The 24,760-nt window shown below is 43.5% G+C and overlaps 1 protein-coding gene across 14 annotated transcripts in view; it reads left to right on the forward strand.

The window, feature by feature from the left end:
* PTPRF (protein tyrosine phosphatase receptor type F) overlaps positions 1-24,760 on the forward strand; it is a 915,542-nt gene that overhangs the window by 796,641 nt on the left and 94,141 nt on the right. For all 14 annotated transcript variants that reach the window (XM_060231649.1, XM_060231648.1, XM_060231653.1 and 11 more), the window contains one exon: positions 21,174-21,443. In XM_060231649.1, coding sequence (XP_060087632.1) covers positions 21,174-21,443 — 270 coding nt within the window. The remainder of the gene's footprint in view (positions 1-21,173; positions 21,444-24,760) is intronic.

Below are 24,760 nucleotides of genomic sequence, written 5' to 3' on the forward strand. Positions count from 1 at the left end.
TTTTCTCCAGGCCAGCTAGCCATGAATCCTGGAGGTTTTTGTCATCTTCTGGGCATGGAGCATGGGTCACTGGGAATATATGTGTGGGGGGGAAGTATTTATGAAGTTTCTGCATTGTGCAGGGGGTTGGACTAGATGATCCTGGAGGTCCCTTCCAATTCTATGATTCTGTACCCAAAGTGGACAGATGGGTAGTGAGACCGTATCCACAATTAATTGGTATGAGAAATGCTTCTTTTCATATCAGAAGAACAATTCATGCCTACAGCCATGAGAATCCCAGCCACCTAAAAGATTGCCTATGTAAAGATTTTTAAGATAGCATAATTAGTAAGAACTTGAGGGTGATCCACCAGAGGTTATAGTTGAAACTGCTTAGAAAGTGACAGCTCAAAGGTAAATCATTTCTGTGGAAACATGGAGCGTGTGCAGGAACAGGTCCCTCTTCTGAGATAACTGATCTCCAGAAGCAGCACTGAACATATTTCAGCATCCATCAGAACTTTCCTAATTATTATGTTATTAAAGTTATGCCTAATGAGCTAAGAAAGGAACATTTAGTAATACCACAAGCACAGGACTGGATCATAGATCAGTCTCAGTCAGTACCAGACTTCTGTCCAACAGCACCTCTGCAGGAAATAGCAGGTGATACCTCTGGTTTCTTTTTATCTTCTCTGTAAAATCTCTGTACAGTAGGAAATCATATAGTTTATTTTGCAGGCCCTTGCACAATAACTATATTTGTACTCCTGTTCTTGACACACAGTAAGAGCCTCTCTGTCTTACTTTATAATTGTTGAACTGCATTGTTACGATAGATTCAGGTGGGTAGCTGGATTGGTCTAAAGCAGCAGAACAAAGTTTAAGTCTGGTGGCTCAAACTTTTCATTGTTATGAGTACATAAACCTGAATTGATGGTCTCTGTAACATTTCTGTCCTTGTTCATTTTATATTGGTTATTGTTTTGTTATATTTTATCTGCTATTGTTACCTTCACTTTCTGCTTACACAATTTGTAAAATTGCTAATCAAGCTCACGTTTAAAATCATATAATGTGTGATCTATTACTGCATAAAGCTGCTTATGTTGAGGGCATGTGTCAGTCCTTTCCATGACTGTCCTTAATTGTTGCTGTAGTAGTTTGGGCTTGTCTTTTTCTACACATTTATCAGCCACCTTTTCTTGGTATCAGGCAGCAAAGTGATTAAATAACAATTTCACCTCATTTTCATTACATGTTGTTGAATATCCCTAGAAACAGTATAACTAGGGGTTCTGTTTTTCCTTCACTGTACAATTGATTCTTGTAATTTTTAGTGAACAAAAAATGGGAAATGTACTAGAGGAGAACAAAAGAAAATGTCAAGGACATGAAATGTTGTTAAGAAAAAGCCAAAACGTTGTGGTACTTAAGCTTAGAAATTAGAATGCTGAAGGGATTTGCATGACTGTGGAAAATAATATAAAATTTTAGTTTGTATTATGCTAATTTAACATAGAGATTTACCGGAAACAAAGAAGGGTGTCTACAAAGAGCATATATAAGATCTCTGAAATTTACCAATGTAGGATATGTGTGATTTAGAGTTGCCAACTTCCAACTGGTAGCTGGATATCTTCCAGAATTACAGATGATCTCCAGGCTGCAGAGATCAATTTCCCTGGAGCAAATGGCTGCTTTGGAAGGTACACTCAGTGGCATCAAACCCCACAGCAGTCCCTCCCCTTCACAAACCCCAGTAACCCCAAGGTCTGCTCTCAAAATCTCAAGGAATTTTCCAACCCGGAGCTGGCAACTCTAGCTGTGATTGCATGTTTTAAAAATGAGATTTAAATAGGGTATCATTGCAGGATCAGTACTGTATGTCTTAGAAAAACTAGTAAGATTGTATTCTGACCCCTGCCTTGGGTTGACACTGGTTTATGGCCCACATTTGTATTTGCACCTATCCAAGCATTAAAAGGTAAAGGTAGTCCCCTGTGCAAGCACCAGTCGTTTCCGACTCTGGGGTGACGTTGCTTTCACAACATTTTCATGGTAAACTTTTTACAGGGTGGTTTGTCATTGCCTTTCCCAGTCATCTACACTTCCCCCCAGCAAGTTGGGTACTCATTTTACTGACCTTGGAAGGATGGAAGGCTGAATCGACCTGAGCCAGCTACCTGAAACCAGCTTCCGCCGAGATCGAACTCAGGTTGTGAGCAGAGTTCAGACTGCAGTACTGCAGCTTTACCACTCTGCGCCACGGGGCCAATTATCCAAAGATTATATTAGTTTATATATGATGATAACTGTTGATTATGTATTTGCTATAATACTTCATGTTATTTACAGTAAAGTCATCACTTGGAGTGCACATGAAAAAGGGGGTCTCATTTAATACATTTCAGATGAGGTCACAAAGAATGCCACCATGTAAATCTCCTGTTAAGATTAACTACTGTGGAAGAGCCCTGCATTTTAGCCATTTCTCTAATGTTCATTAGAAAACTGCCTTTGTTGTGGCATAAGTCTATCCTTTGGAATGAAGCCAGATTCATAGGGCTGGAAGAGGGTATATTCAGTGCAACAGAGAGCTGATTTTTGCCATGTGTCCCTCCCTTAAGATTTGGAGAGAAGCCAAAATATTGTGCTCTGTACTTAGATGATGTACACATTAAGATCAGTGAAGGCTCTGGATGAGGCTATTATGTCATGGTGCCACAATTTTGGAGCCCCTTCATGAAAGTAGGCTCCAGATACCTTGGAAGAACATATGGACATATGAAGCTGCCTTATACTGAATCAGACCCTTGGGCCGAGGTCAGACGCACATAAACTGACGAGATGGGCATGGATGAAAGCCAGATGCATGTCGGATTTTATGCGGTTGTCCAAACATCATCATCTGGCAATGGTCATTGGCTCGTTCGTGTTCCAAACTGCCATGACTGAGACGCAGACTTTTTTGATAGTACATTAAATCCGGAATAAGAATGCTTCCGACGACTCCCGCGCGTACTCTCTATGTTTGAACGCTCCATTGTAGCTGACTTGTCGCAAGCGCACATCCGCTTCCCTGCGAGAGCCCACTCCAAATGATATCATTGTGCCAGCAATCGTTGACTCAGCCTTCCAACCTTCTGAGGTCGGTAAAATATGCCATGAAAACTTTGTGAAAGCAGCGTCACCCCAGAGTCGAAAAAGACTGGTGCTTGCACAGGGGACCTTTCCTAAATAGGGGGGGGGGGGAGGCAGATCGCCCACCTTTGCTGTCTCCCTGCCAGGGGAGGAAGATGACCCACCTTTGCCATCTCCCCGCCAGGTGGAGAGAGAGCAAAGACAGTTGCTGTGCTTCCCCCCCCCCCCCATTTAAACACCACGTTGGGGTGTTTAAATGGAGGGGGGAGGAAGATCACCCACCTTTGCTGTCTCCCCGCCAGGCGGAGAGACAGCAAGAGTTGCCGTGTCCCCCCCCCCATTTAAACACCACGTCAGGGTGTTTAAATGGGGGGGAGGAAGATCCCACCTTTGCTGTCTCCCCACTAGGCGGAGAGACAGCAAAGAGAGTTGCCGTGCTCCCCCCCATTTAAACACCACGTTGGGGTGTTTAAATTGGGGGGGGGAGGAAGATCACCCACCTTTGCTGTCTCCCCGCCAGGCAGAGAGACAGCAAAGAGAGTTGTCGTGCTCCCCCCCCCCATTTAAACACCACGTCGGGGTGTTTAAATGGGGGGAAGGAAGATCACCCACCTTTGCTGTCTCCCCGCCAGGTGGAGAGACAGCAAAGAGAACTCCTGGGCTTCCTCTTCCTTTCTGGGTGTTTAAATGGGGGGGGGGGGCAGATCGCCCACCTTTTCTGGCACCTTTTTTTTAAAAAAAAAAAGACAAGCACAATATCCCACGTACTGCGCTTGCGTGAATGTGGAATGCCATCTCAAAAAATGAGGTCCGGTTGAGACCTCTGATCAACCAGTGATGGGACCAACACTGCTTAGAACTGAAGGATGGAGGGATGTCTGATCAAGAAATTCATTGTAAAAAAGCTGCGGTGTATAATAGCGACGGGTTAGGGATGGATTTAATGGTGAGTGTGACCGCGGCCTTGGTCCATCAAAGTCAGTATTGTCTACTCAGACTGGCAGTGGCTCTCCAGGGTCTCAGGCTGAGGTTTTTCACACCTATTTGCCTGGACCCTTTTTTGGAGATGCCAGGGATTGAACCTGGGACCTTCTGCTTACCAAGCAGATGCTCTACCACTGAGCCACTGTCCCTCCCCTAAGAAGGTTAAGGCACTGAAATTTGACAAGTTTTCAAAGCTTAATTGTATCATGGATGGCTCTCATTATTGAATTAATATGATTTTTGTTCTGTTCTTAGGGCCAGCCTCACCATTAGACAAAGTGATATAGTTGCCTTGATCACCAGATGTAGGACAGTGTTAAAATGGCAGCAATTTTTTGGTTGGTCGTTTTTAGTCTTGCAAAGAGGGGTTACCATTTGAATTATCTTCAAGAGCCAGTTCTATCTAGTCTTTATCTTTTATTGTTTTATGTATTTCCTGTTAGCTGCTTTTGCTGTACTGTAGAGGGCAGGTATCATGGAATAAGATGCTGAGAACAGTTATGCCTTGTGATTGCTTCTTTAGAGTCATCTTTGCCCCTATGAATCTTTTAACCATACTCAGGAGAGGTAGACCTAACAGTTGCGGCAGAGTCCATAAAACATGATACACCCAATGCCTGACCTTGCTACACAGACTATAGTAGGACTTTGAGATGTGAGGTCTGGATATTGTTTGCAATTTTTAATTATGCTTCCCATGACATACATACGTTAGTGTTGTTCTTATTTTCATGCTTAAAGTCCTAGTTTTCTGAAAACAGAAAGGCTTGCTTCCTGCAGTGCCAGAGATAAAGAGAAGGGCTCGGGGGGGGGGGGGGAGGAATTGAGCTTTCCAATTCAGTAGATGTCGGCATATTTTCCAGTAAAGTAGGAACAATTTCAACACTAGATGAAAGGAGGCACAGCTACTCCCATTTGGGGTCTCCTGTTTCCTGTGCAGCATCAGCTACAAATGTTTATTTCTTATAAACCATTAGTGTAAAAAGAGATTAAGAGATAATCCAACAATTAGCTGCAAATTACAGGCTCCAATCTCATCATTGACTGACAGGCAAGAAAGTGATCTGTTTGTATTAGTGTGAGTTTTATAACTGCACCTTGTTTCCTGTAATCTAAAGTACAAACGCACATGGACAAACCATTATAGTTTGCCTGATCTGTGGCCTGAACCAGCTGCTGCTCTGCCAGTGTACCACATGTTAGGAGAGGAAGCAGTGGCCAGGCTTTACAGAATAGGTATTGTTGTTCTGTTCTATCAGCTGCTAACCCTCTTAGACCCACCTCATATATTACTCGCCAGTTCTATCCATGCCATCAGAACCCCTCATCATGGGGTGGCTTCCCTGATGTCATCAAAATCAGCCCATGCCATGTAGGTTGCTACAATGCCAACTATAAAAGTGCCTGAGTAGTAACAATCATAACAGTCAAATTACAAATAAAGTGGGTTTGGATAGAATGTCATATTGTGTCCTACAAAGTTTGGTAAAATACCTTTTTGGCCAGGATCTGGAATGTATTTGAGACATTACTGCAGTAGTTAATATATTTCCTAAGGTCCATCCAGATCTACTGTAACCTCAAGGCTAGACTACTGTAAATTAGTCTATATGGGGCTGCCAAAAAGTACAAATGATTTAAAAAAACACACACAGGTCAAGTATTGTCTAGAACTAGCTTCCTCATGTAGCATCCTCTTGTCTTGAAATTGTTACACTGGTGGCCTATTTGTTTTCAGGTTCAGTTCAAGATGCTAGCTCTTGTCTTTAAAACCTTTCATGACCTGAGGTCCACATACTAAAAGGATTATTTCAATTTATATAGATACATGCAATCTTCCCATCAGTTCCTTCTCTCTGTCTCCTGCCACAGACATATGAAAATTGCCACAGCCCAGTCTTGGGCTTTTGCAGCGGTGGCACCCATGCCATGGAATGGTCTCTTTGAGAATAGAAGGAAAGCATCTACTGAGGGACTGTATGCAATAAAAATACAAGAGTGATGGCTACAGAGACAGTGGAGGAAGACTTAAGACACATCTGATAAAACATGGGCAAAAGCTCATTTTAGAGTATGACCGTTTTCGCACACAGCTCACCTCGCAGTCACATCCTGTTCCCTCCGCAGCGTCTGGTCGGATTTCCCACCATCTGCGCCGAAGTTACAGGAAGTGCCGCAGCTTTTGTGTAGCAAACATAAACCGCTAAAACCCAGTTTACGTTTGCTACGCAAAAGCTGCAGCACTTCCTGTAACTCCAGCGCAGATGGTAGGAAATCCAACAGACGCTGCGGAGGGAACAGGATTGTGACTGCGAGGTAAGCTGTGTGCAAAAAAGGTTTATACCTCATAGCAGCGATGGTAGCAAAGAAACAGCACTTTCCCACAACCATTGTGTATGCACAGTGTGAGCCAGTGGAGTTTTTCCAGATAAGTGGAGACAGGCCTCAGATTCAGTGGGAGCTCATAGGAGCACAGCTCCTGAACCTTTCTGAGAGTTCCACCTCCTTCTGAGAGTTCCACCTCCTTGTCCATTGAATAGTGTTGCAGCTGCATAACAATCCCTGGATGAGCTCCACCACCTATTTTTCTACAAAATGACCACTGAGTGGAGACCTGCTGGGATCTGGCCTGCAGGAGCAGGTGGACTGCTTGGTGGCCCACTGTGACTGTTTTGCTCAACATTTTGCAGATAAAATCCCTCATGTGTTCCAACTAGAACTTAGCATTAACAATGATAGGGGTCAGATGGTGTCAAGATGCCAACTTGTCCAGCTGTTTTGGATGCCAACTTGTCCAGCTTTTCAGTTTATTCAGTCTGCGGATGTGGACAGGATCCTTGGAAGCCTGAGGCCTACCTTCTGCTTATATGACCCTTGCTCTTCCTGGTGGCTTAAATCTGCAGGGGTCAGGGGGGCTGGCTTACTGTGTCCAAGAGGTAGTTAATACCTCTTTCAGAAAGAAGGTGGTTGTCCCAGCCATGAAACAGGCTATCCATTTCTAAAGACATCTTCCCTTGACCCAGAAGATCTCAATAACTATTGGCAAGTTCCAGATGGATACATGCTAATAACATGAAGCTTGAATGTGACAAGATGGAAGTGCTATGGGTGAGCATAAGGTCTGACCCACAATTTGAGGTGTCACACATTCTGGATGGGGTTGTGTTCCACTTTAAAGAACAGATTCATAGGTTGGTGTGCTGGGGGCCCAGGCCTGTTGCTGAATAAGCAGGTGGCAGCTGTGGCCAGGAGTACCTTTTACCAGCTTCAGCTGGTTAGCCAACTGTGGTATTTCCTGAGCAGAAAAGTTCTGGCCACTGTGGTGCATGCCCTACCTTAAATTACTGCGATGCCCTCAAAAAGTGTTCAAAAACTTCAGTTGGTGCGGAATGCTGTAGCCAGGATGTTGGCTGGAATGGGTCATAGGGACCATATCACTACAGAAACGGCCCATCTACACAAGTTGCAGATCTGTTTCCCAGCACAATTCAAGGAACTGGTGTTTATATTTAAAACTCTTTAGGGTTTGGAACCAATATACCTGAAAGGACCAACTTGCCTGCTCCTTTATTTACCTACCCAACCACTGCCAGCCACTTCAGAGGCCCTGCTTTGGGTACCTTTGCCTTTTGGGATTAGCTGCATGTCAAACTAGGGGTGAGCCTTCTCAGTTGCAACACCAAAACTCTGGAACTCTCTCTCCAGGAAGACTTGCCTGCCCCCTTCTGTTGCCATTTTACATTAGTGGCTGAAGACTTCTTTGTCTCATTTGGTGTTCCCTCAGTGATCCCTCCTTTCTGACCAATGTTTTAATTATTGTTCATATGTTTTTTTTATATGTGTATTTTAGCTCTGGTTTAATTGTTTTAATGATGTGTTTTTATTGGTTTTAATGGTTCTCAAAATGCAATTTTATTATCTATATTTTTAATTTGTTGTCTTCGTGGTCCTTATGAGGGCCAAAAGACAGGATATGAATTTTGTAAAATAAAAATAAATAAATCATATCTTTCAGGATATGCAACACCAAATTATTTAGAAGGGCATATGACAGTGGTTTATTAATACTAGAAACAGTTGCTTTTCTTGTTTTTCTTGTCTGGATTAATTGCTTTTTATGAATGTTGTGTTTAAATGTTGCTGTGAGTCTCTTTGGGAGAGAAGCAGGCTATAAATCTTTTAAAATAAATAATGGACTCTTACTCTCATTCCTTTGGTTACATATTCAGAGGTTGAATTTGTAGCTCCCACCCTGGGCCATACAGGAAAATAAGTAAAGAACTGCACAAGAGGTACTGTCCTCCTGTAAAAATATAAAACTCCCTTATCCACTTCCAAGTTGAAATAAAGAGCCAGTGCAACCAAAACCATATTCCCATTGTCTTTAAGGGCTGCTGTAATGGTATTGATTGAAAAAGTGAGCACAGCCCTTCCCACCCTGGTTACTTGCAATTAGAACACTGAAAAGCTGCCCTGTACAGTGTGCCTACTCTGAGAGCAAATACTGTGGATTATTGTTTAGATTCCATGGTGCCTCTTGGTGCAGTCTGTTTAAGGAGCAAGTTTGTGAATGAACATCAGCAAAACTAGTTGAAATCCCATATTCTGTCATCCTTACAAATGAGTTACTGACAGTGCAGTCCACAATAAATTGTCCCATTGAGACTTTTTAACTCATGGTGTGTTCTGCTGATAGGCAACTTTTTCTCCTCTTTCTCTCCACCCTTTAAATCTGACTCATAAGCAGTTCCTAAACCACCAGAACAGCCTCCAGTTTCTCTTACCAAGGGTTCAGTTTCAGATGATGTGCCACAGATATCTAGCTGCAGTGAGGTCAGCCTTGGCAAGGAAACAAGATCTTCCATGCCCCTCAGGGAAACACAGCACAACTAACCTACTACTATCTCTCCTGCAGGAACAAAAAGGGGGCATGTTCCAGATTATCCTGCTCCTTTGGGGTGTCTGTTGCTTTGACATCTTGCCCACTTCCTTCCCAGTTCAATGCATCAAGGGGCCTGGTGCAGCAATCAATTCATACTTTAATAATGTTTCTCCGCTGGCTTTAGGTCTGTGTGGAAAGAGGGAACAAGAGGCTCTTCGTGCTAGACAAATTTCCATTGTTCACCAGGACTGCTTTCTCTATGCAGAAGTGATGGGGGAGGGGTGTGCATGTTGACTTGTATGTGTGAAAGGTGGGGCTGAGGTTGTCACCTTTAGAGTCAGAATGAAACTTGGCACTTGAATTGAAGGCCTGTGATGTCAGAGATGTGGTGGGTAAATGTGTTGAGTGTGCACACATTGTCTTTTGTCTATGATTGGCCAAGAGTGAGGCTGCCTACAAAAACTTCTTCAGCCCTTGGTATACCTGCTTTTGTGTTTTAGAGCTGGGGTTACGTGCATCTGGATAAGGAAGAGAAGCTGGACCCACTGCTCTGTGGCAGGAGCGGCACGTTTGTGTATGTGCCGTGTGTGTGTGTGTGTGTACACACATGTATGCTTGCACAGTTGGATAGTTCTGGCCAGTCTCAGCCATCTTGTCTTGTTGTTTCAGTGCTGTGCAGACACATGGCCTGTTTTTACTCTCTGTGTTTTTCCTTGTCTTTTTTTATTCCCTTCTCATCTTCATCGCACTCTGTCATCAAACAAAACAAACTTTCATCTCTCAGCTCAGCGAGAAGGTTGGTCGTTTTCACTTCTTATCCATCTACAGTATGCCACCTCCAATGGGACTTTTCCAGTAAGGGATGGAGAGCCAGCCCTGCAAGGGGAGGGTCTGATGGCCCCTTGCTCCCTGCCAGGCACTGCCACAGCAGGCCTGATGGAATCTGCTTCCTATTTGCTATGACCTTGCTGACAGCATTGATCACATTGCTTGCATGCCTTTGTCGTTTGGTGTTTCAAATGCACAGACTCTTACCTGCATGCAGCCCACCCCACAGGTTTCCTTGTTTGAGGCAGGAATGAATGCATGTGCCTAAAGAGTAGACAACAGGGAAGGGGTTCTGCCTTAATATGTTAATTTCTGTTAGATTCTTCTGTGGTTCTGTTTCTGTCCAGAGATCCATACTGCTAATGTGATGCTTAGATCAAGACGATCCCTTCTCTCACACAGTGTGAGCTGCTTGTAGTAGAGTAGGGAAGTGTAGGAGAAACTGATGCAGACAGCACAGCTGCTTTTAGAACTCTTGTTCTTTTCTCAGGGAAACAAGTGGGCTTGCACTTGTACATCTTGCATTGTGATGCAGGGCTTATCTTACACACAAAACATCATTGGAATAACTGAAGGAGTTCTTGCTGGCCCATTTTCTTTGCAAGAGTATAATTTGCAGTCCTGAAAGCTGATAATGTCTTCTCCAAGTAATGGCTCAGCAGCAGCATCAACCATACAACAGGAAAGAAGGTGTGGCACAGATTATTCTGTGTTGTACTGAGGCACTAGGTAAAAGTTGTTCTCTGAACATCAGAATCAGTAGAGGGCATGAAAAATTGGTAGAAGGCAAGTAAAACCTGTAACTTGATATGTCTTCAAAGAGGTAAATTACCCAAAGGCCATTACCATTGTATTAAAATGTATCCATAAAGCAGTTTTGAAGGGGGACTAATGTACATCCAGTCCCTGTGGTTCACACTCTATAATTTCATCCCGTATCAGCCTCCCATCTGTATGAATTGGAAGTTGAAGCCCACAAAGGGAGCTGATGCAGAGTACCAGCACTTTTCCTTTTTTTCACTGTTTTGGTTTAGTGCAACAACACTGAACTACACAAGCAGAGAAAACCACTGTTTTGGGCATGCCATTAAATTGAGACACCCCCCTCCCCTCAAGCCCCTAAAAACCATATGAAGAAAATTTCATTATGATTGTAATTAGAGCATGTATAATGAGATACTTCTGCAGTTGTCCCAGAGCAGTAGTTTTTGTTCTGATTATCCTTCTCTGAATATGCTCCCTTTAGACAAAAATAGGGTGAGAGAGTTTCTTATTATCAAACTAGAGCTTGTTGAGGACATCATGCCCTGACATCCTGACAGAGATGAAAGCTGAGAAATAGTGAAAAGGTCTCAAAACTGCATGATTTTCCTTTATTGGAGAGCATTGCTGTGCAAGGTCAGACAACATAGTGAAATTAAACACTTTCCCCAGTGAAGCATTAAAGAATGTATCGCCAGCAACCTAGAACTGCTTCCAATTTTATTTATCGTTACTTACATTAGTGTTCTACCTTTGTTCCATCACTGAATTAAAGGAGAGGTTGATAGGAAAACTCAGACCTGCTCAGCCTCAGCATAGTTTCTGTGCAGTCATACTTTCTAGTCATGCCCTGAAAATATGACACAGTATTTTCATGTGAAAAATTCCTGGATCTATACTTCTGTGTCTTCATGGTGTCTTTGCAATCCCACATATGGGAACTCTGATTAGTTCTAGAGTGCTAGCCAAAGAATTGGCATTCAGATCACTTGTCAAGGAATAGTTCTGCTCCTGTGCCTGCCTCAAGAGTAGAAGTGAGTGCCTTCTACCAGTTTAAAAAGTGCCAGAGCTGTCAAGGAAAGATACCAGTGTACAACAATGTGTTCAAGAGAAAGCCATAAGATTTCCTGATTTTTTTTCAAGGAATAGTTCTTCTCCTGTGCCTGCCTCAGGAGTAGAAGTGAGTGCCTTCTGGCTTGGTTTTCTTTAGACTGGTGTATAGTAAGTAGCTCTACAACAATTGTCCTAAGAAATTTTCTTCTATCTTTTGTCTCTGCTTTGACCTGTAGAAAAGTTTCCTTCTTTCTTATCTCTACTATTGTCTGTTCTCTTTCTTCTTCCACCAGATTCTTAGAGTTAGTTGATTCCCCCTAGCTATGTTGAGGTTAGGTAGCTCCAGTTTAAAAAGTGTCAGAGCTGTCAAGAAAAGATACAGCAATGTATTCAAGAGAAAGCCATACTGTTTCCTGATATTTTTGTGCTAATTCACACACAGTCTTTGAGAAATTGTGTTTCCAAATTTAGGATCCTGTAATCCTTGCTGCCCATAAAAATGTCTCAACCTTCCCTGTGCTGATTGATCCTCTGCCTGCTGCTGGGACTTGACAAGTGGGTTCCATACTTCCAATCCAGACTGCAACAGTCATGACCACATGACACTTGACTGAAAGGAGCAAGCTCCACAGGGATTCAAGTGAATTCACTGCTAGTGGACAAGAAAAATAGGACAACAAAGATTATTTAATTGGAAGCATCACCTGGCTTTGTGGAATTAGTTTCTATCTGTTATTCTAACTCTAATTGTACCAACCATCACGGTGGTGCATTGTCCATGTCAGTAGCCACATTGAATTGGCAGTGCCTGTACATTCCATGAGGCTTTCCCAAGAATCCTCTGTCAAGGGAGTGGTGTATCTTGTGTGGAGAGAATGGGAGACAGAGAACACCACTCCAGTCTCCCACCCATCACGGCAGTCCACAGAGAAATGTATCAAATCACCATGAAGAAGAGGAGGAGATTGGATTTATACCCTGCCCTTCACTTAACCTGAAGGAGCCTCAGCGGCTTACAATCTCCTTTCCCTTCCCCTCCCCACAACAGACACCCTGCCCTGTGAAGTAGGTGGAGCTGAGAGAGCTCTAACAGAAACTGCTCTTAAGGGGAATAGCTCTGCAAGAACTTGTGACTGACTCAAGGTCACATCAGCAGCTGCATGTGAAAGAGTGGGGAATCAAACCTGGTTCTCCCAGATTAAGAGTCTGCTCGCTTAACCAGTACAACAAACTGGCTCTCCTTATCCTCACACAAAGTAGTTAGTCCACATACTGCTAAAAAGACCAGCTCCCATGTATCAACCAAATAACTTTAGAAAATCTTTCCACAGTTAAGATGAGAGGGAACACTACAAATCCTTTGACTCTAACAAATGCCATCCATTTAGATGCTATGATGCATCTTTTTATTCATGTCACAATGGTGACAATGCAGGCTTGATGATTGGAAGCTCTGTCTTGATGCCTCAGTCTGAAGTCTAGATCCATTTGTCACCGATACTATCATGCAAAGCCATTTAGTACCTCCTCTTCACACATTCATATTACAGCCATCAACACCTTCTTCAGCCTACATAATCTTAGAACTGACACAGCTTTATCCAGCCACTGCCTCTAGTGGTCCTTTCCCCTTTGTGAACCTCAACTACTAACAATGGCATCTGTGTTGCTGTCTCCTTGCTTTGCTGTACTCTACCCCTTGTGACCTTAGATCCCAGTGTAAAGTTTCTTCTCTGTAACCTCCCCCTGCAACTCCCTCAGAGAGGTTTGATCTCAATTTACACGAGGTACTGCACAGTTACAAACTTTTCACAGTATTTACTACATTGTCCTGAAAAAAAGATGGGAGTATCTGACCAATTGAGGATCCTAGAAAACTGAATAGATAAAATATATGCAGAAAAATTCAGAATCATCATACTATGTGGCATCCTGCTCAGCAAAAGAGTGTCGTTGCAGGGATGCCTACTTCCACATTATAATCACTCTTCAGTTCAGAAAATGTCTTCATTTTGCTGTAGGAAACCTCCATTACCAATACTTCCCCAGCTTTTGAACAAGCCACGGCTATGTTGGTATTCACTAAATGCTTGGCGGCAGTTAGTAGCATTTCTGAGATAACAAAAATACCTCTTTATTTCTCTACATAGACAGCTGCTTCCAGTTGCCAATTCACAACAAACTCCACCATGATATACGTATGATCCTGCACTTGCTTTCTTTATATTTGTGCCAAACTAGAAAAGTAGTTCTTGACACCACTGCCAGATAAACCTTTCTTTTCAGAATGAGACTTCCATCATTATTATTCTAATTAAAATTTTCATCAGCCAATCACATCAGACAGCACTCAGCTTTCAACATCTCCACAGCCTTACAGCAGTTACCACCTTGGTCATTATATTTGCTGTCCTTCAAAAACACCCTCTTTAGCTATGCTTCTTATATCGCTCCCATGTGGGGCCATTGACATGCCCTTTTTCTGTTACTGGCCATCTACTGTCTCTTCATTGGTGGACAGACTCAGTCTGCGAGGAAAGTACCCATGTCATTCTCTGGTTCTGAAGATTACATTTATAACTGACGGTATGCAACCTCTGGAGCCTGAGAGGGGTCAGTATGTAGAACTGCACAGAGATCATGAAGAAGAAAAAGAGTTGGCCCATAATTAGTGTTCTTCAAGTTGCCATTTGTACAGTCATACAACTCATCATCTTCCCCCACTGCTGCTATCTCTTATTCTTTCTCTCTGATGAGAGCTTTTAGTGGTGGCATGAAGGAACTGAGCAGTGAGATGCTTATCCCTTCTTTTGGGATATGTGCTGAAAGGTAGACCCCCTCTCTCAGGTGGGGGATTTGAGCACTAATTATTTAGCTTAAGTCCTATTAAGTTTCCAGAGTTGCCTCTTATGCCAGTGCAGAACCCATATGTGTGACTGCATAGGTGACCATGCAAAGAACACCAGCTACAGGTAACCAACCTATTTTTTCAAGCCCACCCACCACCACCTCCTTGTATGAAAAATGATGTATGTGAATCAGACTGACCAGCCCACAATGGGTCTGTCAAATTTTGCTTCACTATAAATGACCCAGACCACAAGTGTTTAATGGAAAGATACTAGCTATTAAACATTCTGGGGGATTTTAAGGTTTATAATTTATTTAGCATCGATAATTATATTTTAGGAATTTTTTTCAGCTTTATTTACAACTAAGCACTGTTCACCCATGCATTTAATTACTGTTCTGCAATTGCTACCAGGTTATTTATTAAAGAGTTATTTTATCTTGATACAGCAGCTCCCCCCCATGTTATGCTATTTTCAGAAGCGAATGAATGCAAATTTCAGAGCAGCATATTCTGCCTCTCCCTTGCTTTGCTATTAGCATGTCACCAGGCCGAACCATGATATGTCTTTGGCATTGCACTGCTGTAATGATAGATCTTCTTTTATATGGGGTTGTCAGCTCAAATAATTAGCCCTAAAAGTTATAGCTGAAATGTAATCCAAAAATGGCAAGGCCCTGTTTTGGAAATTGTCTATAAAATGTCAGCACTCAGAGAAGCATTGGGAACATAAATACTGCAGCATTGTTTGAGTGAAAGATTAGACTCTAAATGCATTTTCCCTTCTTCCAATTTTTTTCCCTCCTGCTGGTGATTCTGTCAATAGATTGTGAGGCCCCAGGAGCCACCTCTTCATCAGGATATTTTATTTAAAAAGATTGTAACAAAGAGGGGAGGGAGCTGGTCAGATCTGGCTGATAATGTTTTTTTGTCTCTGCCTTCTCTACCTTCCAGAAGAAGCAAGTGAGATGATCAGAAGAAGCTAGAGTAGGGGACATTAGAGTATATAAGGCAAAAGAAGCAATTGATTTCACAGCACAGTGCTTTAGCCCATCCTCCTTGAAAACCAGTACTAAAATGCTGAAGCTGACTGAGGTAGCCAAGTTATACAGGTGATAGGAAGGTGGTACAGCCACGTTCATTCATTTTGGGGGAAAATTGATGCAGGATGTATGTAGTTACCACTATCATGGGAAGACTCGATAAGCCAAAGTGGGGGGAGAATTAATTTTGGTCTCTTGCCTCTCAGTGGCAATGTAATGCAGTCATAACTCAGTAATTTTTTTATGAAAATCAAGATTTGTGTAAAATACATGACATTTCCAATTTGATACCATTACCTTGCCTTTTATTTGAGCAGTTGTGGGAAATCGTGAGGGTTTTTACAGCAGCGAAGAATGCTGCAAACTAAGTAAAGTCTTATATCTTTCAGCTCTGATCACTTGAATCTGGAAATGATTTATGACAAAGCTTGGGAGCTCTAAGCATAAGGCAGGGAGAGAATACCTTTAGGAGAAGAATACCTGTAGGAAGTGAGGCAAAGTGACTTTGTGAGAACTGAAGGCATGAAGAGAGCAGGATCTCCGAAACCAGTTGTGTAGCCAAGATGTGTAGTGGTAATTGTGCAAATTACTGCTATCCTTTTAAATAACACAACATAGATCCTGCAGTGGAGTGACTGACAAAAGAAATGATGAAGCAGTTGGGAAACTAGTCCTAATGCATCCCTTCCTTTGGATGAACGGTGACTGGCAAGGGGCCTTCACTTTTTGTTTGGATCTGTCACTTGCACTACTCCATCTTTTCTAGTGGCTTATCTTCTCTTAGCTTTGCTGCAGACATTTGTAATCATGTTTTTTTATAACTACCCAGCTCTGAGCAATTGTCTAGTGCCTGGAGTTTCCCAGGCTGGAAGCAGAAAAGTAGAGGGGATGGCTGTGATAATTTACCTCATTGTTTGATGAAACCTGAGAAGCAGCTGCTCCAGTATGAGAGAAGCAGGGTGATTGATCCATGTTCATTTGCTGTGGATGCAGGAAAGGTGCACCCTAATGCATGCTAAATTATTAACACCTCCCTACCTCCCTCCTGTATCTCCTCTTCCCATCTCCAAGAATGTAGAGCTGGTTTCTGCTGGTGAGTTCTTTCCACCTCCTCTTCTGTTCGAAGGCTTAGGACGTGCTGTGTCACTTACTTTTCAAGTGCCAACTTGTTGAGCAGCCTGCATGTTGAGTTCAGTGGAGAACTTGTTGGATTGTTCATCTTTTGCAAGCCCAGCCCTGGGATGAATGACAGTGAATCTGCTGGATGAAATAAACATTGTTACTCATTGCCGTGTACAATAGCTTTCTTCATGTATTGCTTGCACAATCTCCAAATTGCTCACTTCTGTTCTATCCAAAAGAATGTATTAAAAAAACCCCAAATCTGGCAAAGTCTGTTTGGGAAAAAGAAGTGTTGTGAAAGAAAAGCCTTATTAATGTGAATAATATTGAGAATGTTTAGGAAGCATCTGGGCCAACTCGACCTCTGCAATTTGTTTTGAAAATTGAAAGAGGTTTTTCTGTAAATTTTCTACAGTTGGTGAGAGTAGAGCTGCCTTAAATTATTAATGGACACTTATGGCAGGGAGAAGAGTGAGACCAGAGCCTGGTGGAAGCATGCGTGGATGGTGTGTAAGCAACTCTCACCATCTCTGCCGGAGCATTCTAAAACTGATTGACAGCCTTGCTCTACATCCCACTGGACTCAACAAACAAAAAAGCTGCCAATTATCCTAGAATGATACACTGATTTTGGGGTGGAATCTGCCTCATTTATAACCTTTCCAGGCATCTTTACTAGATTATAATCCAGGCTGGATTGACAGCAGCATCTCTGAGCCCATCCTTTCTTCTGTTATTGACATTTTAAAACCTAGATGTCTGGTTTAATGGCAGAGGAAAGAAAGGAAAGAAGACTGCCCCCACCCTCAGTGAGGTGCACATTTGAGCCTCCATCGATTGCCCTGCCCCTATTCCTCCCTTTTACGTAATGAGAACTACAGTTTGATTTTCAGCAGTTCCTTGGCATATTTGCAACCAGACAAGCAGTCTGTCAGAAATAAACCACCTTGAGAGAATCCAGGGAGAGGAGGCAAAGCCTGGGGTCAACACTATTGAATCTTGCAGCTACTAATTTCTGCTCTACCACCTTTTATGGGGGAAATCCTTATTTCTCCCTCTAGCCAACATATTATCTGTGCAAGCAGAATTGCACTGTATCTCTCCTCCCCACCTGAGGGAATGAAAGAGCTGGTGGTCTCTGCTGACCTGTTGTTTGTGCTTTTCTGCTGCTGCATGATGAGTTAGGAAATGTTGTTCCACTTCTCTCTGTCCAATCATGCACCCTTAATTCAGGAAGCTCTTATTATTTCCACTTGTGGTTAATTTACAGTCTATGGGTGGAATCCCGTGGATTTCTATGGACAGAACAGATTGCAATTTTTCCCTCTCCTTCTCCCTCAGCAGCTCAAAAGGTTCCCCCAAAATATGGCCCTAGGGAGATGCCCCTCTAAACTCTATGAGGGGGGAGTCAGAGGTCTGCCACTGGAAGGGAAAAATGGATGAAAAGCACAGACATTCTATGCACAGAAGTTCTCTACTGGATCTAAACTTATTTATGCAAGAACTGCTACCAGGTTTGGAGGTGCATGACCTCCCTGTGACGCATCCCCTCATAAGACAATACAATAAGTCTGTGTTTTATATGCAATGCAATTTTTGGCCTACTTAGAGTGTCTGGAGAGCAATCAGTTGGGTCGAAGCCTAGGGTATAAGAAAGGCAACCACATGGCAGGAAGAAGGCTGCCGTGCCAAGTATTAATTGAAATTGAAAAGCTGAACAAAATGGCAGCTAAAAGAAGAATTGAAGCAAGTTCATTTCTCCACTCTTATGCCCTGCTGCTTCATGATCCAGGTGCCATGAGAGAAGAAAAGGGTTTGCCAGATCAGTACCTATGCTGGCTTTAAAGAGATGAATATATGGCATTTGGCTAAGTCTTCTTGTAGAATCAGTAGTGCTCCTTTGGTGCCCCTGGGTCCTATCTTTGTAAAACTGCCCTTTGGCAAAGGGACTTGCCTGAAGCCTGCCTTGTTACTGTGCAGAATTGGAGGGGGAGGAGAGATTTTCATTACCATTCATCCTGTGACTGGGGTAGAAAAGACCCATCACAGATACATCGTCAAGTAACCTTTTCTTTTCCCCGCCACCAGAATAGTAAACAGCAGCTTTCAAAAAGGGCAAGAGGTTTTCTCGATAGCACTTTGCTGAATGAACTAAACCGCTTATCGGCAGATACACAAGCTGTGTTCTTTCTTCCCAAGCATGGTCCTGACAGGTTCTTTTATGGCCACAATGGAGACAGCTGGGGGCTGATGTCTGAAGGACGTGTCAGGGAATGCAGTTCTGGTAGAGACTTGCTCTAACTCTGACCATTATTTAGGCATGCATTTGGGGAGGGGGGGGGGGGACTTAAGTAAACCAGGGGTTGCTGTAAGAACTATCTTGCCTGTTTTCATTGGGGTGGGTAGCAAGAGTGATTTTTGCATGCTAATGGCTTCTCTAAGCCCTTCTGCATGAATGTCTCTCACTCCTGTGTCCAGTGCTGCATTTCTGCACATCCCCCCACTTTCTACCCTGTTTTGGTTTTGTTATTTTTAGTCTGGATTGCATAGCAGCTTCTTTCCCATGCTTGACCTCCTGCCTGCCTGGCGCATGTCAAGTCAGTGAACAATTGCCATGCACGGGCCTGTAGCAATACTCCTCAAGCTTGCTTTTCTTTTATACTAGTTTGGTTGGTGAGTGGGTGGGAAGTTGCTTAGTCCCTGGATTAAGATTCATCATATGAACAACCTCTTCTTGTACTGGCTCAATACCATGTTCATTGCAGGGATTGGGGTGGGGGAGAAGTCCTGCTTCTTGCCGACCAGAGCCAGGCTGTGTTGGACAACCACCCATCATGTTGACCCATTGCCATATCCATTAAGTACCTGGGTATCCTCATGACTGTGTAGAGCACTGGTTTGCTTTAATTTCTGTCTTGTTTGGGGAGTGTTCCGCTGTCAGTCAGGTAACAAACCTCTTGCTGGCAATCATGCATGTAGCTATTGATTTGAGGTTAAATAATTGATTAAAGAAACCGCCCGCAAGACTATAGATTTAGACATTTGAAAATATGCACATTATCGTTCCCCCCACTCAACCCCCCAGCTGGCAAGAGCTAATGAGCTCTGTTTTGTCACTGAGCTGGTGTGTAGTATGCACACACTGTTGGCAGTATTGTCTAATTTATCCCCAAACCCTCACTTGGTTGTACATGATCTTGTGGGGGCTTCTGTGTTCAGTCTATTTCTGTGAGTCTGCTGGTTTGGGAATGAATCATCAAAGGGAGCTCAAGCAAAATTTGATTAGGGGAAGTGTCAGCCTGTCAGGCAGAGCTGAGTCTCATCAGCCTGTCTGTCAGCAGCTGCCCCCCTTTTAACGAGATCTTGTAGAGCTGGAGATGGCACAGGAGGAAAACACAGCACGAGGCGCTCCCAGTAGGCTCCAGCCCGGAGCTAGTCTCTCCCATCTTGCTCACAAAGATTCTGCCTTGCTGCTCCAAGTCAGACTCTTTGCGCTGAAGCTCTTCACTACTCTGCCGGCCTTGATGTCATGAACTGGAGATGCTAAGGAGCAGAGGGCTCCCTGCAAGCAAATCATCTCTGCACACACGTGTACAAACACATCACAAATGTGCACTGACATCTCCATTCCAGAGAAGCAGGCTTTCCTGAAGAGGAGAGACATTGCAGCTTTTCCCTCTTTTTAAATACAAGCTGAAATGAGGTTGCCTAGAGGAGACAAAGATTTACTGTGCTCAGTTGTGTTTCTCTATTCCTACTTAAATTGGCCCATAACAATGTCCTTACAGAAGGGGCCTCATTTCTCAGTGTCATTTTCCTGACTGAAGTGTGTGCAACCAACAGCCAGGGAGCTGCAGTGAATCTGAGGGACTGACTACAAATAAGCCCAGCAAGGATATGATATGAAGATATGTAGCACAGTGAAATAAGGAGTGATCTGTCTCCTAGAGCACATTCCCAGAGGCGAGGAGGATCTCATCACCCAAGCCCTGTGCTGTCAACTTGGATTGGATCTCCTGTCCATTCGAGGTGAACTCTTTTCTCCCTAGCAAATGGATCTTATTGAGCTCCGAGGTCACCCAGGCTCAGTAATCTATCTTCCAGAAGGATGCTGTTTTACCTATCAGTATTGCTCCCCTGCAAGGTAGGGTTTGCCGTAAAACCGGACAGTTGAACAGGTCATTTAATCTTGTACAGGCCCAGTTAACCCCATGAATGTATCTGAACATATTTTCCAATTAGCGGGATGCAGATGAAACAGGCATACATTTAATGGCATTAATGTGGTTTAAGTATTTATATTTGAGACAAGAATAATGGTGCAAAGAGGCCAGTGGCTAAAAAGAGGAGAGTCACAGGCAAGCAGTTTGGCAGAGCAGTGAACAGCTCTTGCACAGAATTCTCTTTTTCTGAATTGATGTGTTATCTCTCATGGCAAATTTTGATCCTCCCCCCCACCCCATCCAGGAGAGTACCAATGTCCTAGGCTGTGACTCTACTAGCTCTCTGTTCCTTGTTTCAGTGCGGCGAGTGTCTCCTCGATTTTCAATCCCTCCAAGCAACCATGAGGTGATGCCTGGAGGTAGTGTGAACCTCACATGTGTAGCAGTGGGGTCCCCAATGCCCTATGTGAAGTGGATAGTTGGAACACAGGAACTAACGAAAGAAGATGATATGCCAATGGGCAGGAATGTTCTGGAGTTGGTCAATATTACTCAGTCAGCCAACTACACCTGTGAAGCCATGTCCTCACTGGGCATAATCCAAGCAACAGCACAAATTACTGTCAAAGGTAAGAAACTCTCAATGGTTCCTTGAGCCCTCTTACAGTGCCAGGTAGCAGTATGGAGCATAACTGATTAGCATGGTGGTAAAGAACAGATTTTTATTAGGGAGCCTTCTTGTCTTTGAAATTATGCATGAATGAAGTAAGGATTTGGGGGATCATTTGCTGTTTGGCTCTCTGCCTGGTTTGGCCAGAAATATTCAGGTGGAGAGAAATGAACATATAAAGCTGCTTCAAACCAAGTCAGACCATCCAGGTCTTAGATGTGTACTCTGACTGGCATTGGTTCCCTAGTTTCTCTTTAGCCCCTGCTACTTTAAATCATTTACATTAAGATGTTAGGAATAGAAACTTTTGTAAGCAAAGCATGTTCTGTACCACTGAACCTTGGTCCTTCCCTGTGGATGCTGACAGAAACTCACCTTTATGATTCAGAAATCTCACTACATTAGTGGACTTGTGTAGGATGTATAAAGTCCCAACTGAAATGGGAGCAAACTCAATGCCATATCTTGACAGGGGATTGGTGACCTTTGGAAATTTTGAAGGAAATATGTAAGGACCTCTAACCATCCCTTATTACCCAGTGTCAAATTTATCACTCCTGGGAAAGGTGATTGAGACAGTGGTCACTGAACAGCTTCAAGTCTTTTTGGTGAGACTTCCACACTCAATTCATTCCAACCCAACTTTAGACCTATGGCTGCATTTGGATCAAGGCCTGATCTTATTGGATCCTGATCTTATTGGTCCTGATCTTATTGGATCTTTCGGCAGCATTTGATATGGTGGACCACTCAAATCTGGTTCCCCTTGGGATTTGTGGCACTGTCTTATCTTGGTTTGGGAGCATAGGGTCTTCCGTACAGTCCTTGGTCTGTGAGGTACCTGAGATTGGTCCCATCCCCAGTGTTTAACATCTAAATCAAGGGTCCCCAACCTCTGGTACCAGTCCATGGCCTATTAACAACTGGTCCGTGAGGCAAAGGTGTCACACAACCCCTTTTGCCCACCCGAGACCCAGTGGCAAGGCTGCCCTGCCACCCGGGACCTGGGCAGATGAAAGACACAAGCCTTGCTCCAAGCAAAACAGAGCAACCCTGCTGCCCCTTCCACTCACCCAGGACTCAGGTGGACAAAAGAGGCAGCGCAGCCTCTCTCTGAAGCTGCCTCCCCTTGCAGAGGAGGCAGCCTTGGGGCAAGGCCATGCCACTCTTCTGTCCGCCCAGAAGGGCCCTGTGTGACCTCCCTAGGTTCTGCAAGTCCAGTAAGGCTGCGCTTTTCCACCAGGCCTTTCCCAGTTGAGCTTATTTTTGGGCCTTAATGTTGGATCCACCATTATCAGTTGTGTGAGTTATTTCCTTTATAGTTTTCATATTTTTATACTATTCTAATTATATTTGTTGATTGTTTTATATTGTTGTGAACTACTCCAAGCCCCACTATGTGGGAGAGGGGCAGTATATGCATTGAAATAATAAATAAATAACCCTTAATCCTCCTAATGGTTGCAGATATGGATTGCAGTTGCTAAGGGTGGCTATGAAAAGCTTAGGCTTTTTCCTTCACACTTCAGAATGCTTATAAGTGCTTTGTACAATGAATGTGGCAGATAGGAAACAAAGGAAGAGCACTATTGCTAATATTCCTAAGTATAGCATTCTTTATCTGAGTATAGAATTCAGATCTCTCTTCCTTCTCAGTGGGGAAGGGCTGCAACGCGGTAGCAGAGCATCTGCTTGCCCAGCAAAAAGTCCCAGGTTTAGTCCCCAGCATCTCCAGTGAAAGTGTTCATTCTGTAGGGATGCAGAAGACTTCTGTCTGAGAGTATGTAAAAATCATTGCCAGTCTCAGTAGACAGTACTGACCATGGAAGACCAGTAGTCTGATTCAGTCTAAGGCAGCTTCATGCATCCCATAGGCATGGCCATGAAAGTTTTTCTCAGTGCTGTCATGGCCCTGTTAACGTAGGCTATGTCCATGTTGAGGGGACTTCTGATTCCCCCCCTTCAGATTGGCTTTCTACAGTTGATTAGGCCTTACTTCAGCATTTCTTTCTGTGCATTCAAGGTATTCTTTAACAATGCCATCTCTAGGCTTGTCTGTCCTCCTCAAGGCACAGTCCTTACTGGAAGAGTACCCTGCAGTGTCCCAGTATGCAACCAGTCCTTTGCATGCTGGAGTTTTCTGTCTGCCAGCTCTCACAAGGTGATTTCTAGGCACCATTCATATCTTTGGTCAGAGGGGATGGTCAAATAATACTGTTGGACTGATAAGCATTTTCCTGACCCCTAGAAATCAAAAGCAAATTATGCCCCAAAATTCAACATAGACTCACTCTATGAAGTTTTCTTTTTCTGGATGTTACTCAGCAGTAATCTCCTGGAGAGTCTTATTAAATATTATTATGTGAATAAGCAGAATGACCAAAAAAACCCCAGACTTTTAGTACAAATCACAAGGAGAAAAGCTGGGGAGGATTTTCTATTTTAACATTACTACTGTAATTTCTCACTTGTGTTTTGTGAATGTCCCTTTTTCTGGATGGTCTAAAATGGTACTGTGGACAATACATCTGTGTCTGTCTAGTCCAGTTGAAAAAGGACCTGCCTTTGTGTTTTGCTGCTTTGCTGAGCATTGTCAGACCTAGTATGTTTCAATTATCTAGCCCCAGAGGGTGATCAGTAAGGAGGTAAAAGAGTCTTGATACAGAGAAAATAATTTGCTTCATAGTTTGCTTTTGGGTAATTTGGCACACCCCAGCTAAACAGTTATAGATGAAAATCCCAGTATACTAAAATGCAGTACTGGCCACAGTGGATGCATATGTGAGCAGTTGTGCTGAGGTACTTAAGCATTCTAAATGATTTTTTTTCATTAATATAGTAGGAGTGTCATCTGAGTCACCCAAAGCAATAGTGACTATCCTGATGATACCCCTAGGCTACACAATGGGTGTTTTCGCACTCACGTTTTATTGGCGCCACGACCCTCCTGACGCCGGCGAATCTGCATGGATTTCGCAACAGAAGCGCCGGCGCTCCCAGAAGCGCCGGCGCTTTCCGTCGCTAAGCCAGCGCAAACGTTTTCCTGCATCTTTGCGATTTCCGTTTGCGCTGGCTTAGCGACGGAAGTAGCCGGCGCTTCTGGGAGCGCCGGAGCTTCTGGTGCGAAAGCCATGCAGATTCGCCGGCGTCAGGATGGTCGTGGCGCCAGTAAAACGTGAGTGCGAAAACGGCCAATGTCTCCATATGCTGGCAAGATCCAGCACCTAAATGTGCTTGCCATAAATATTGCAGTTTACAGTCTTCATGTTCCTAGAG

This window comes from Heteronotia binoei, chromosome 2, assembly GCF_032191835.1.
Source record: "Heteronotia binoei isolate CCM8104 ecotype False Entrance Well chromosome 2, APGP_CSIRO_Hbin_v1, whole genome shotgun sequence".
NCBI lineage: Eukaryota > Metazoa > Chordata > Lepidosauria > Squamata > Gekkonidae > Heteronotia > Heteronotia binoei.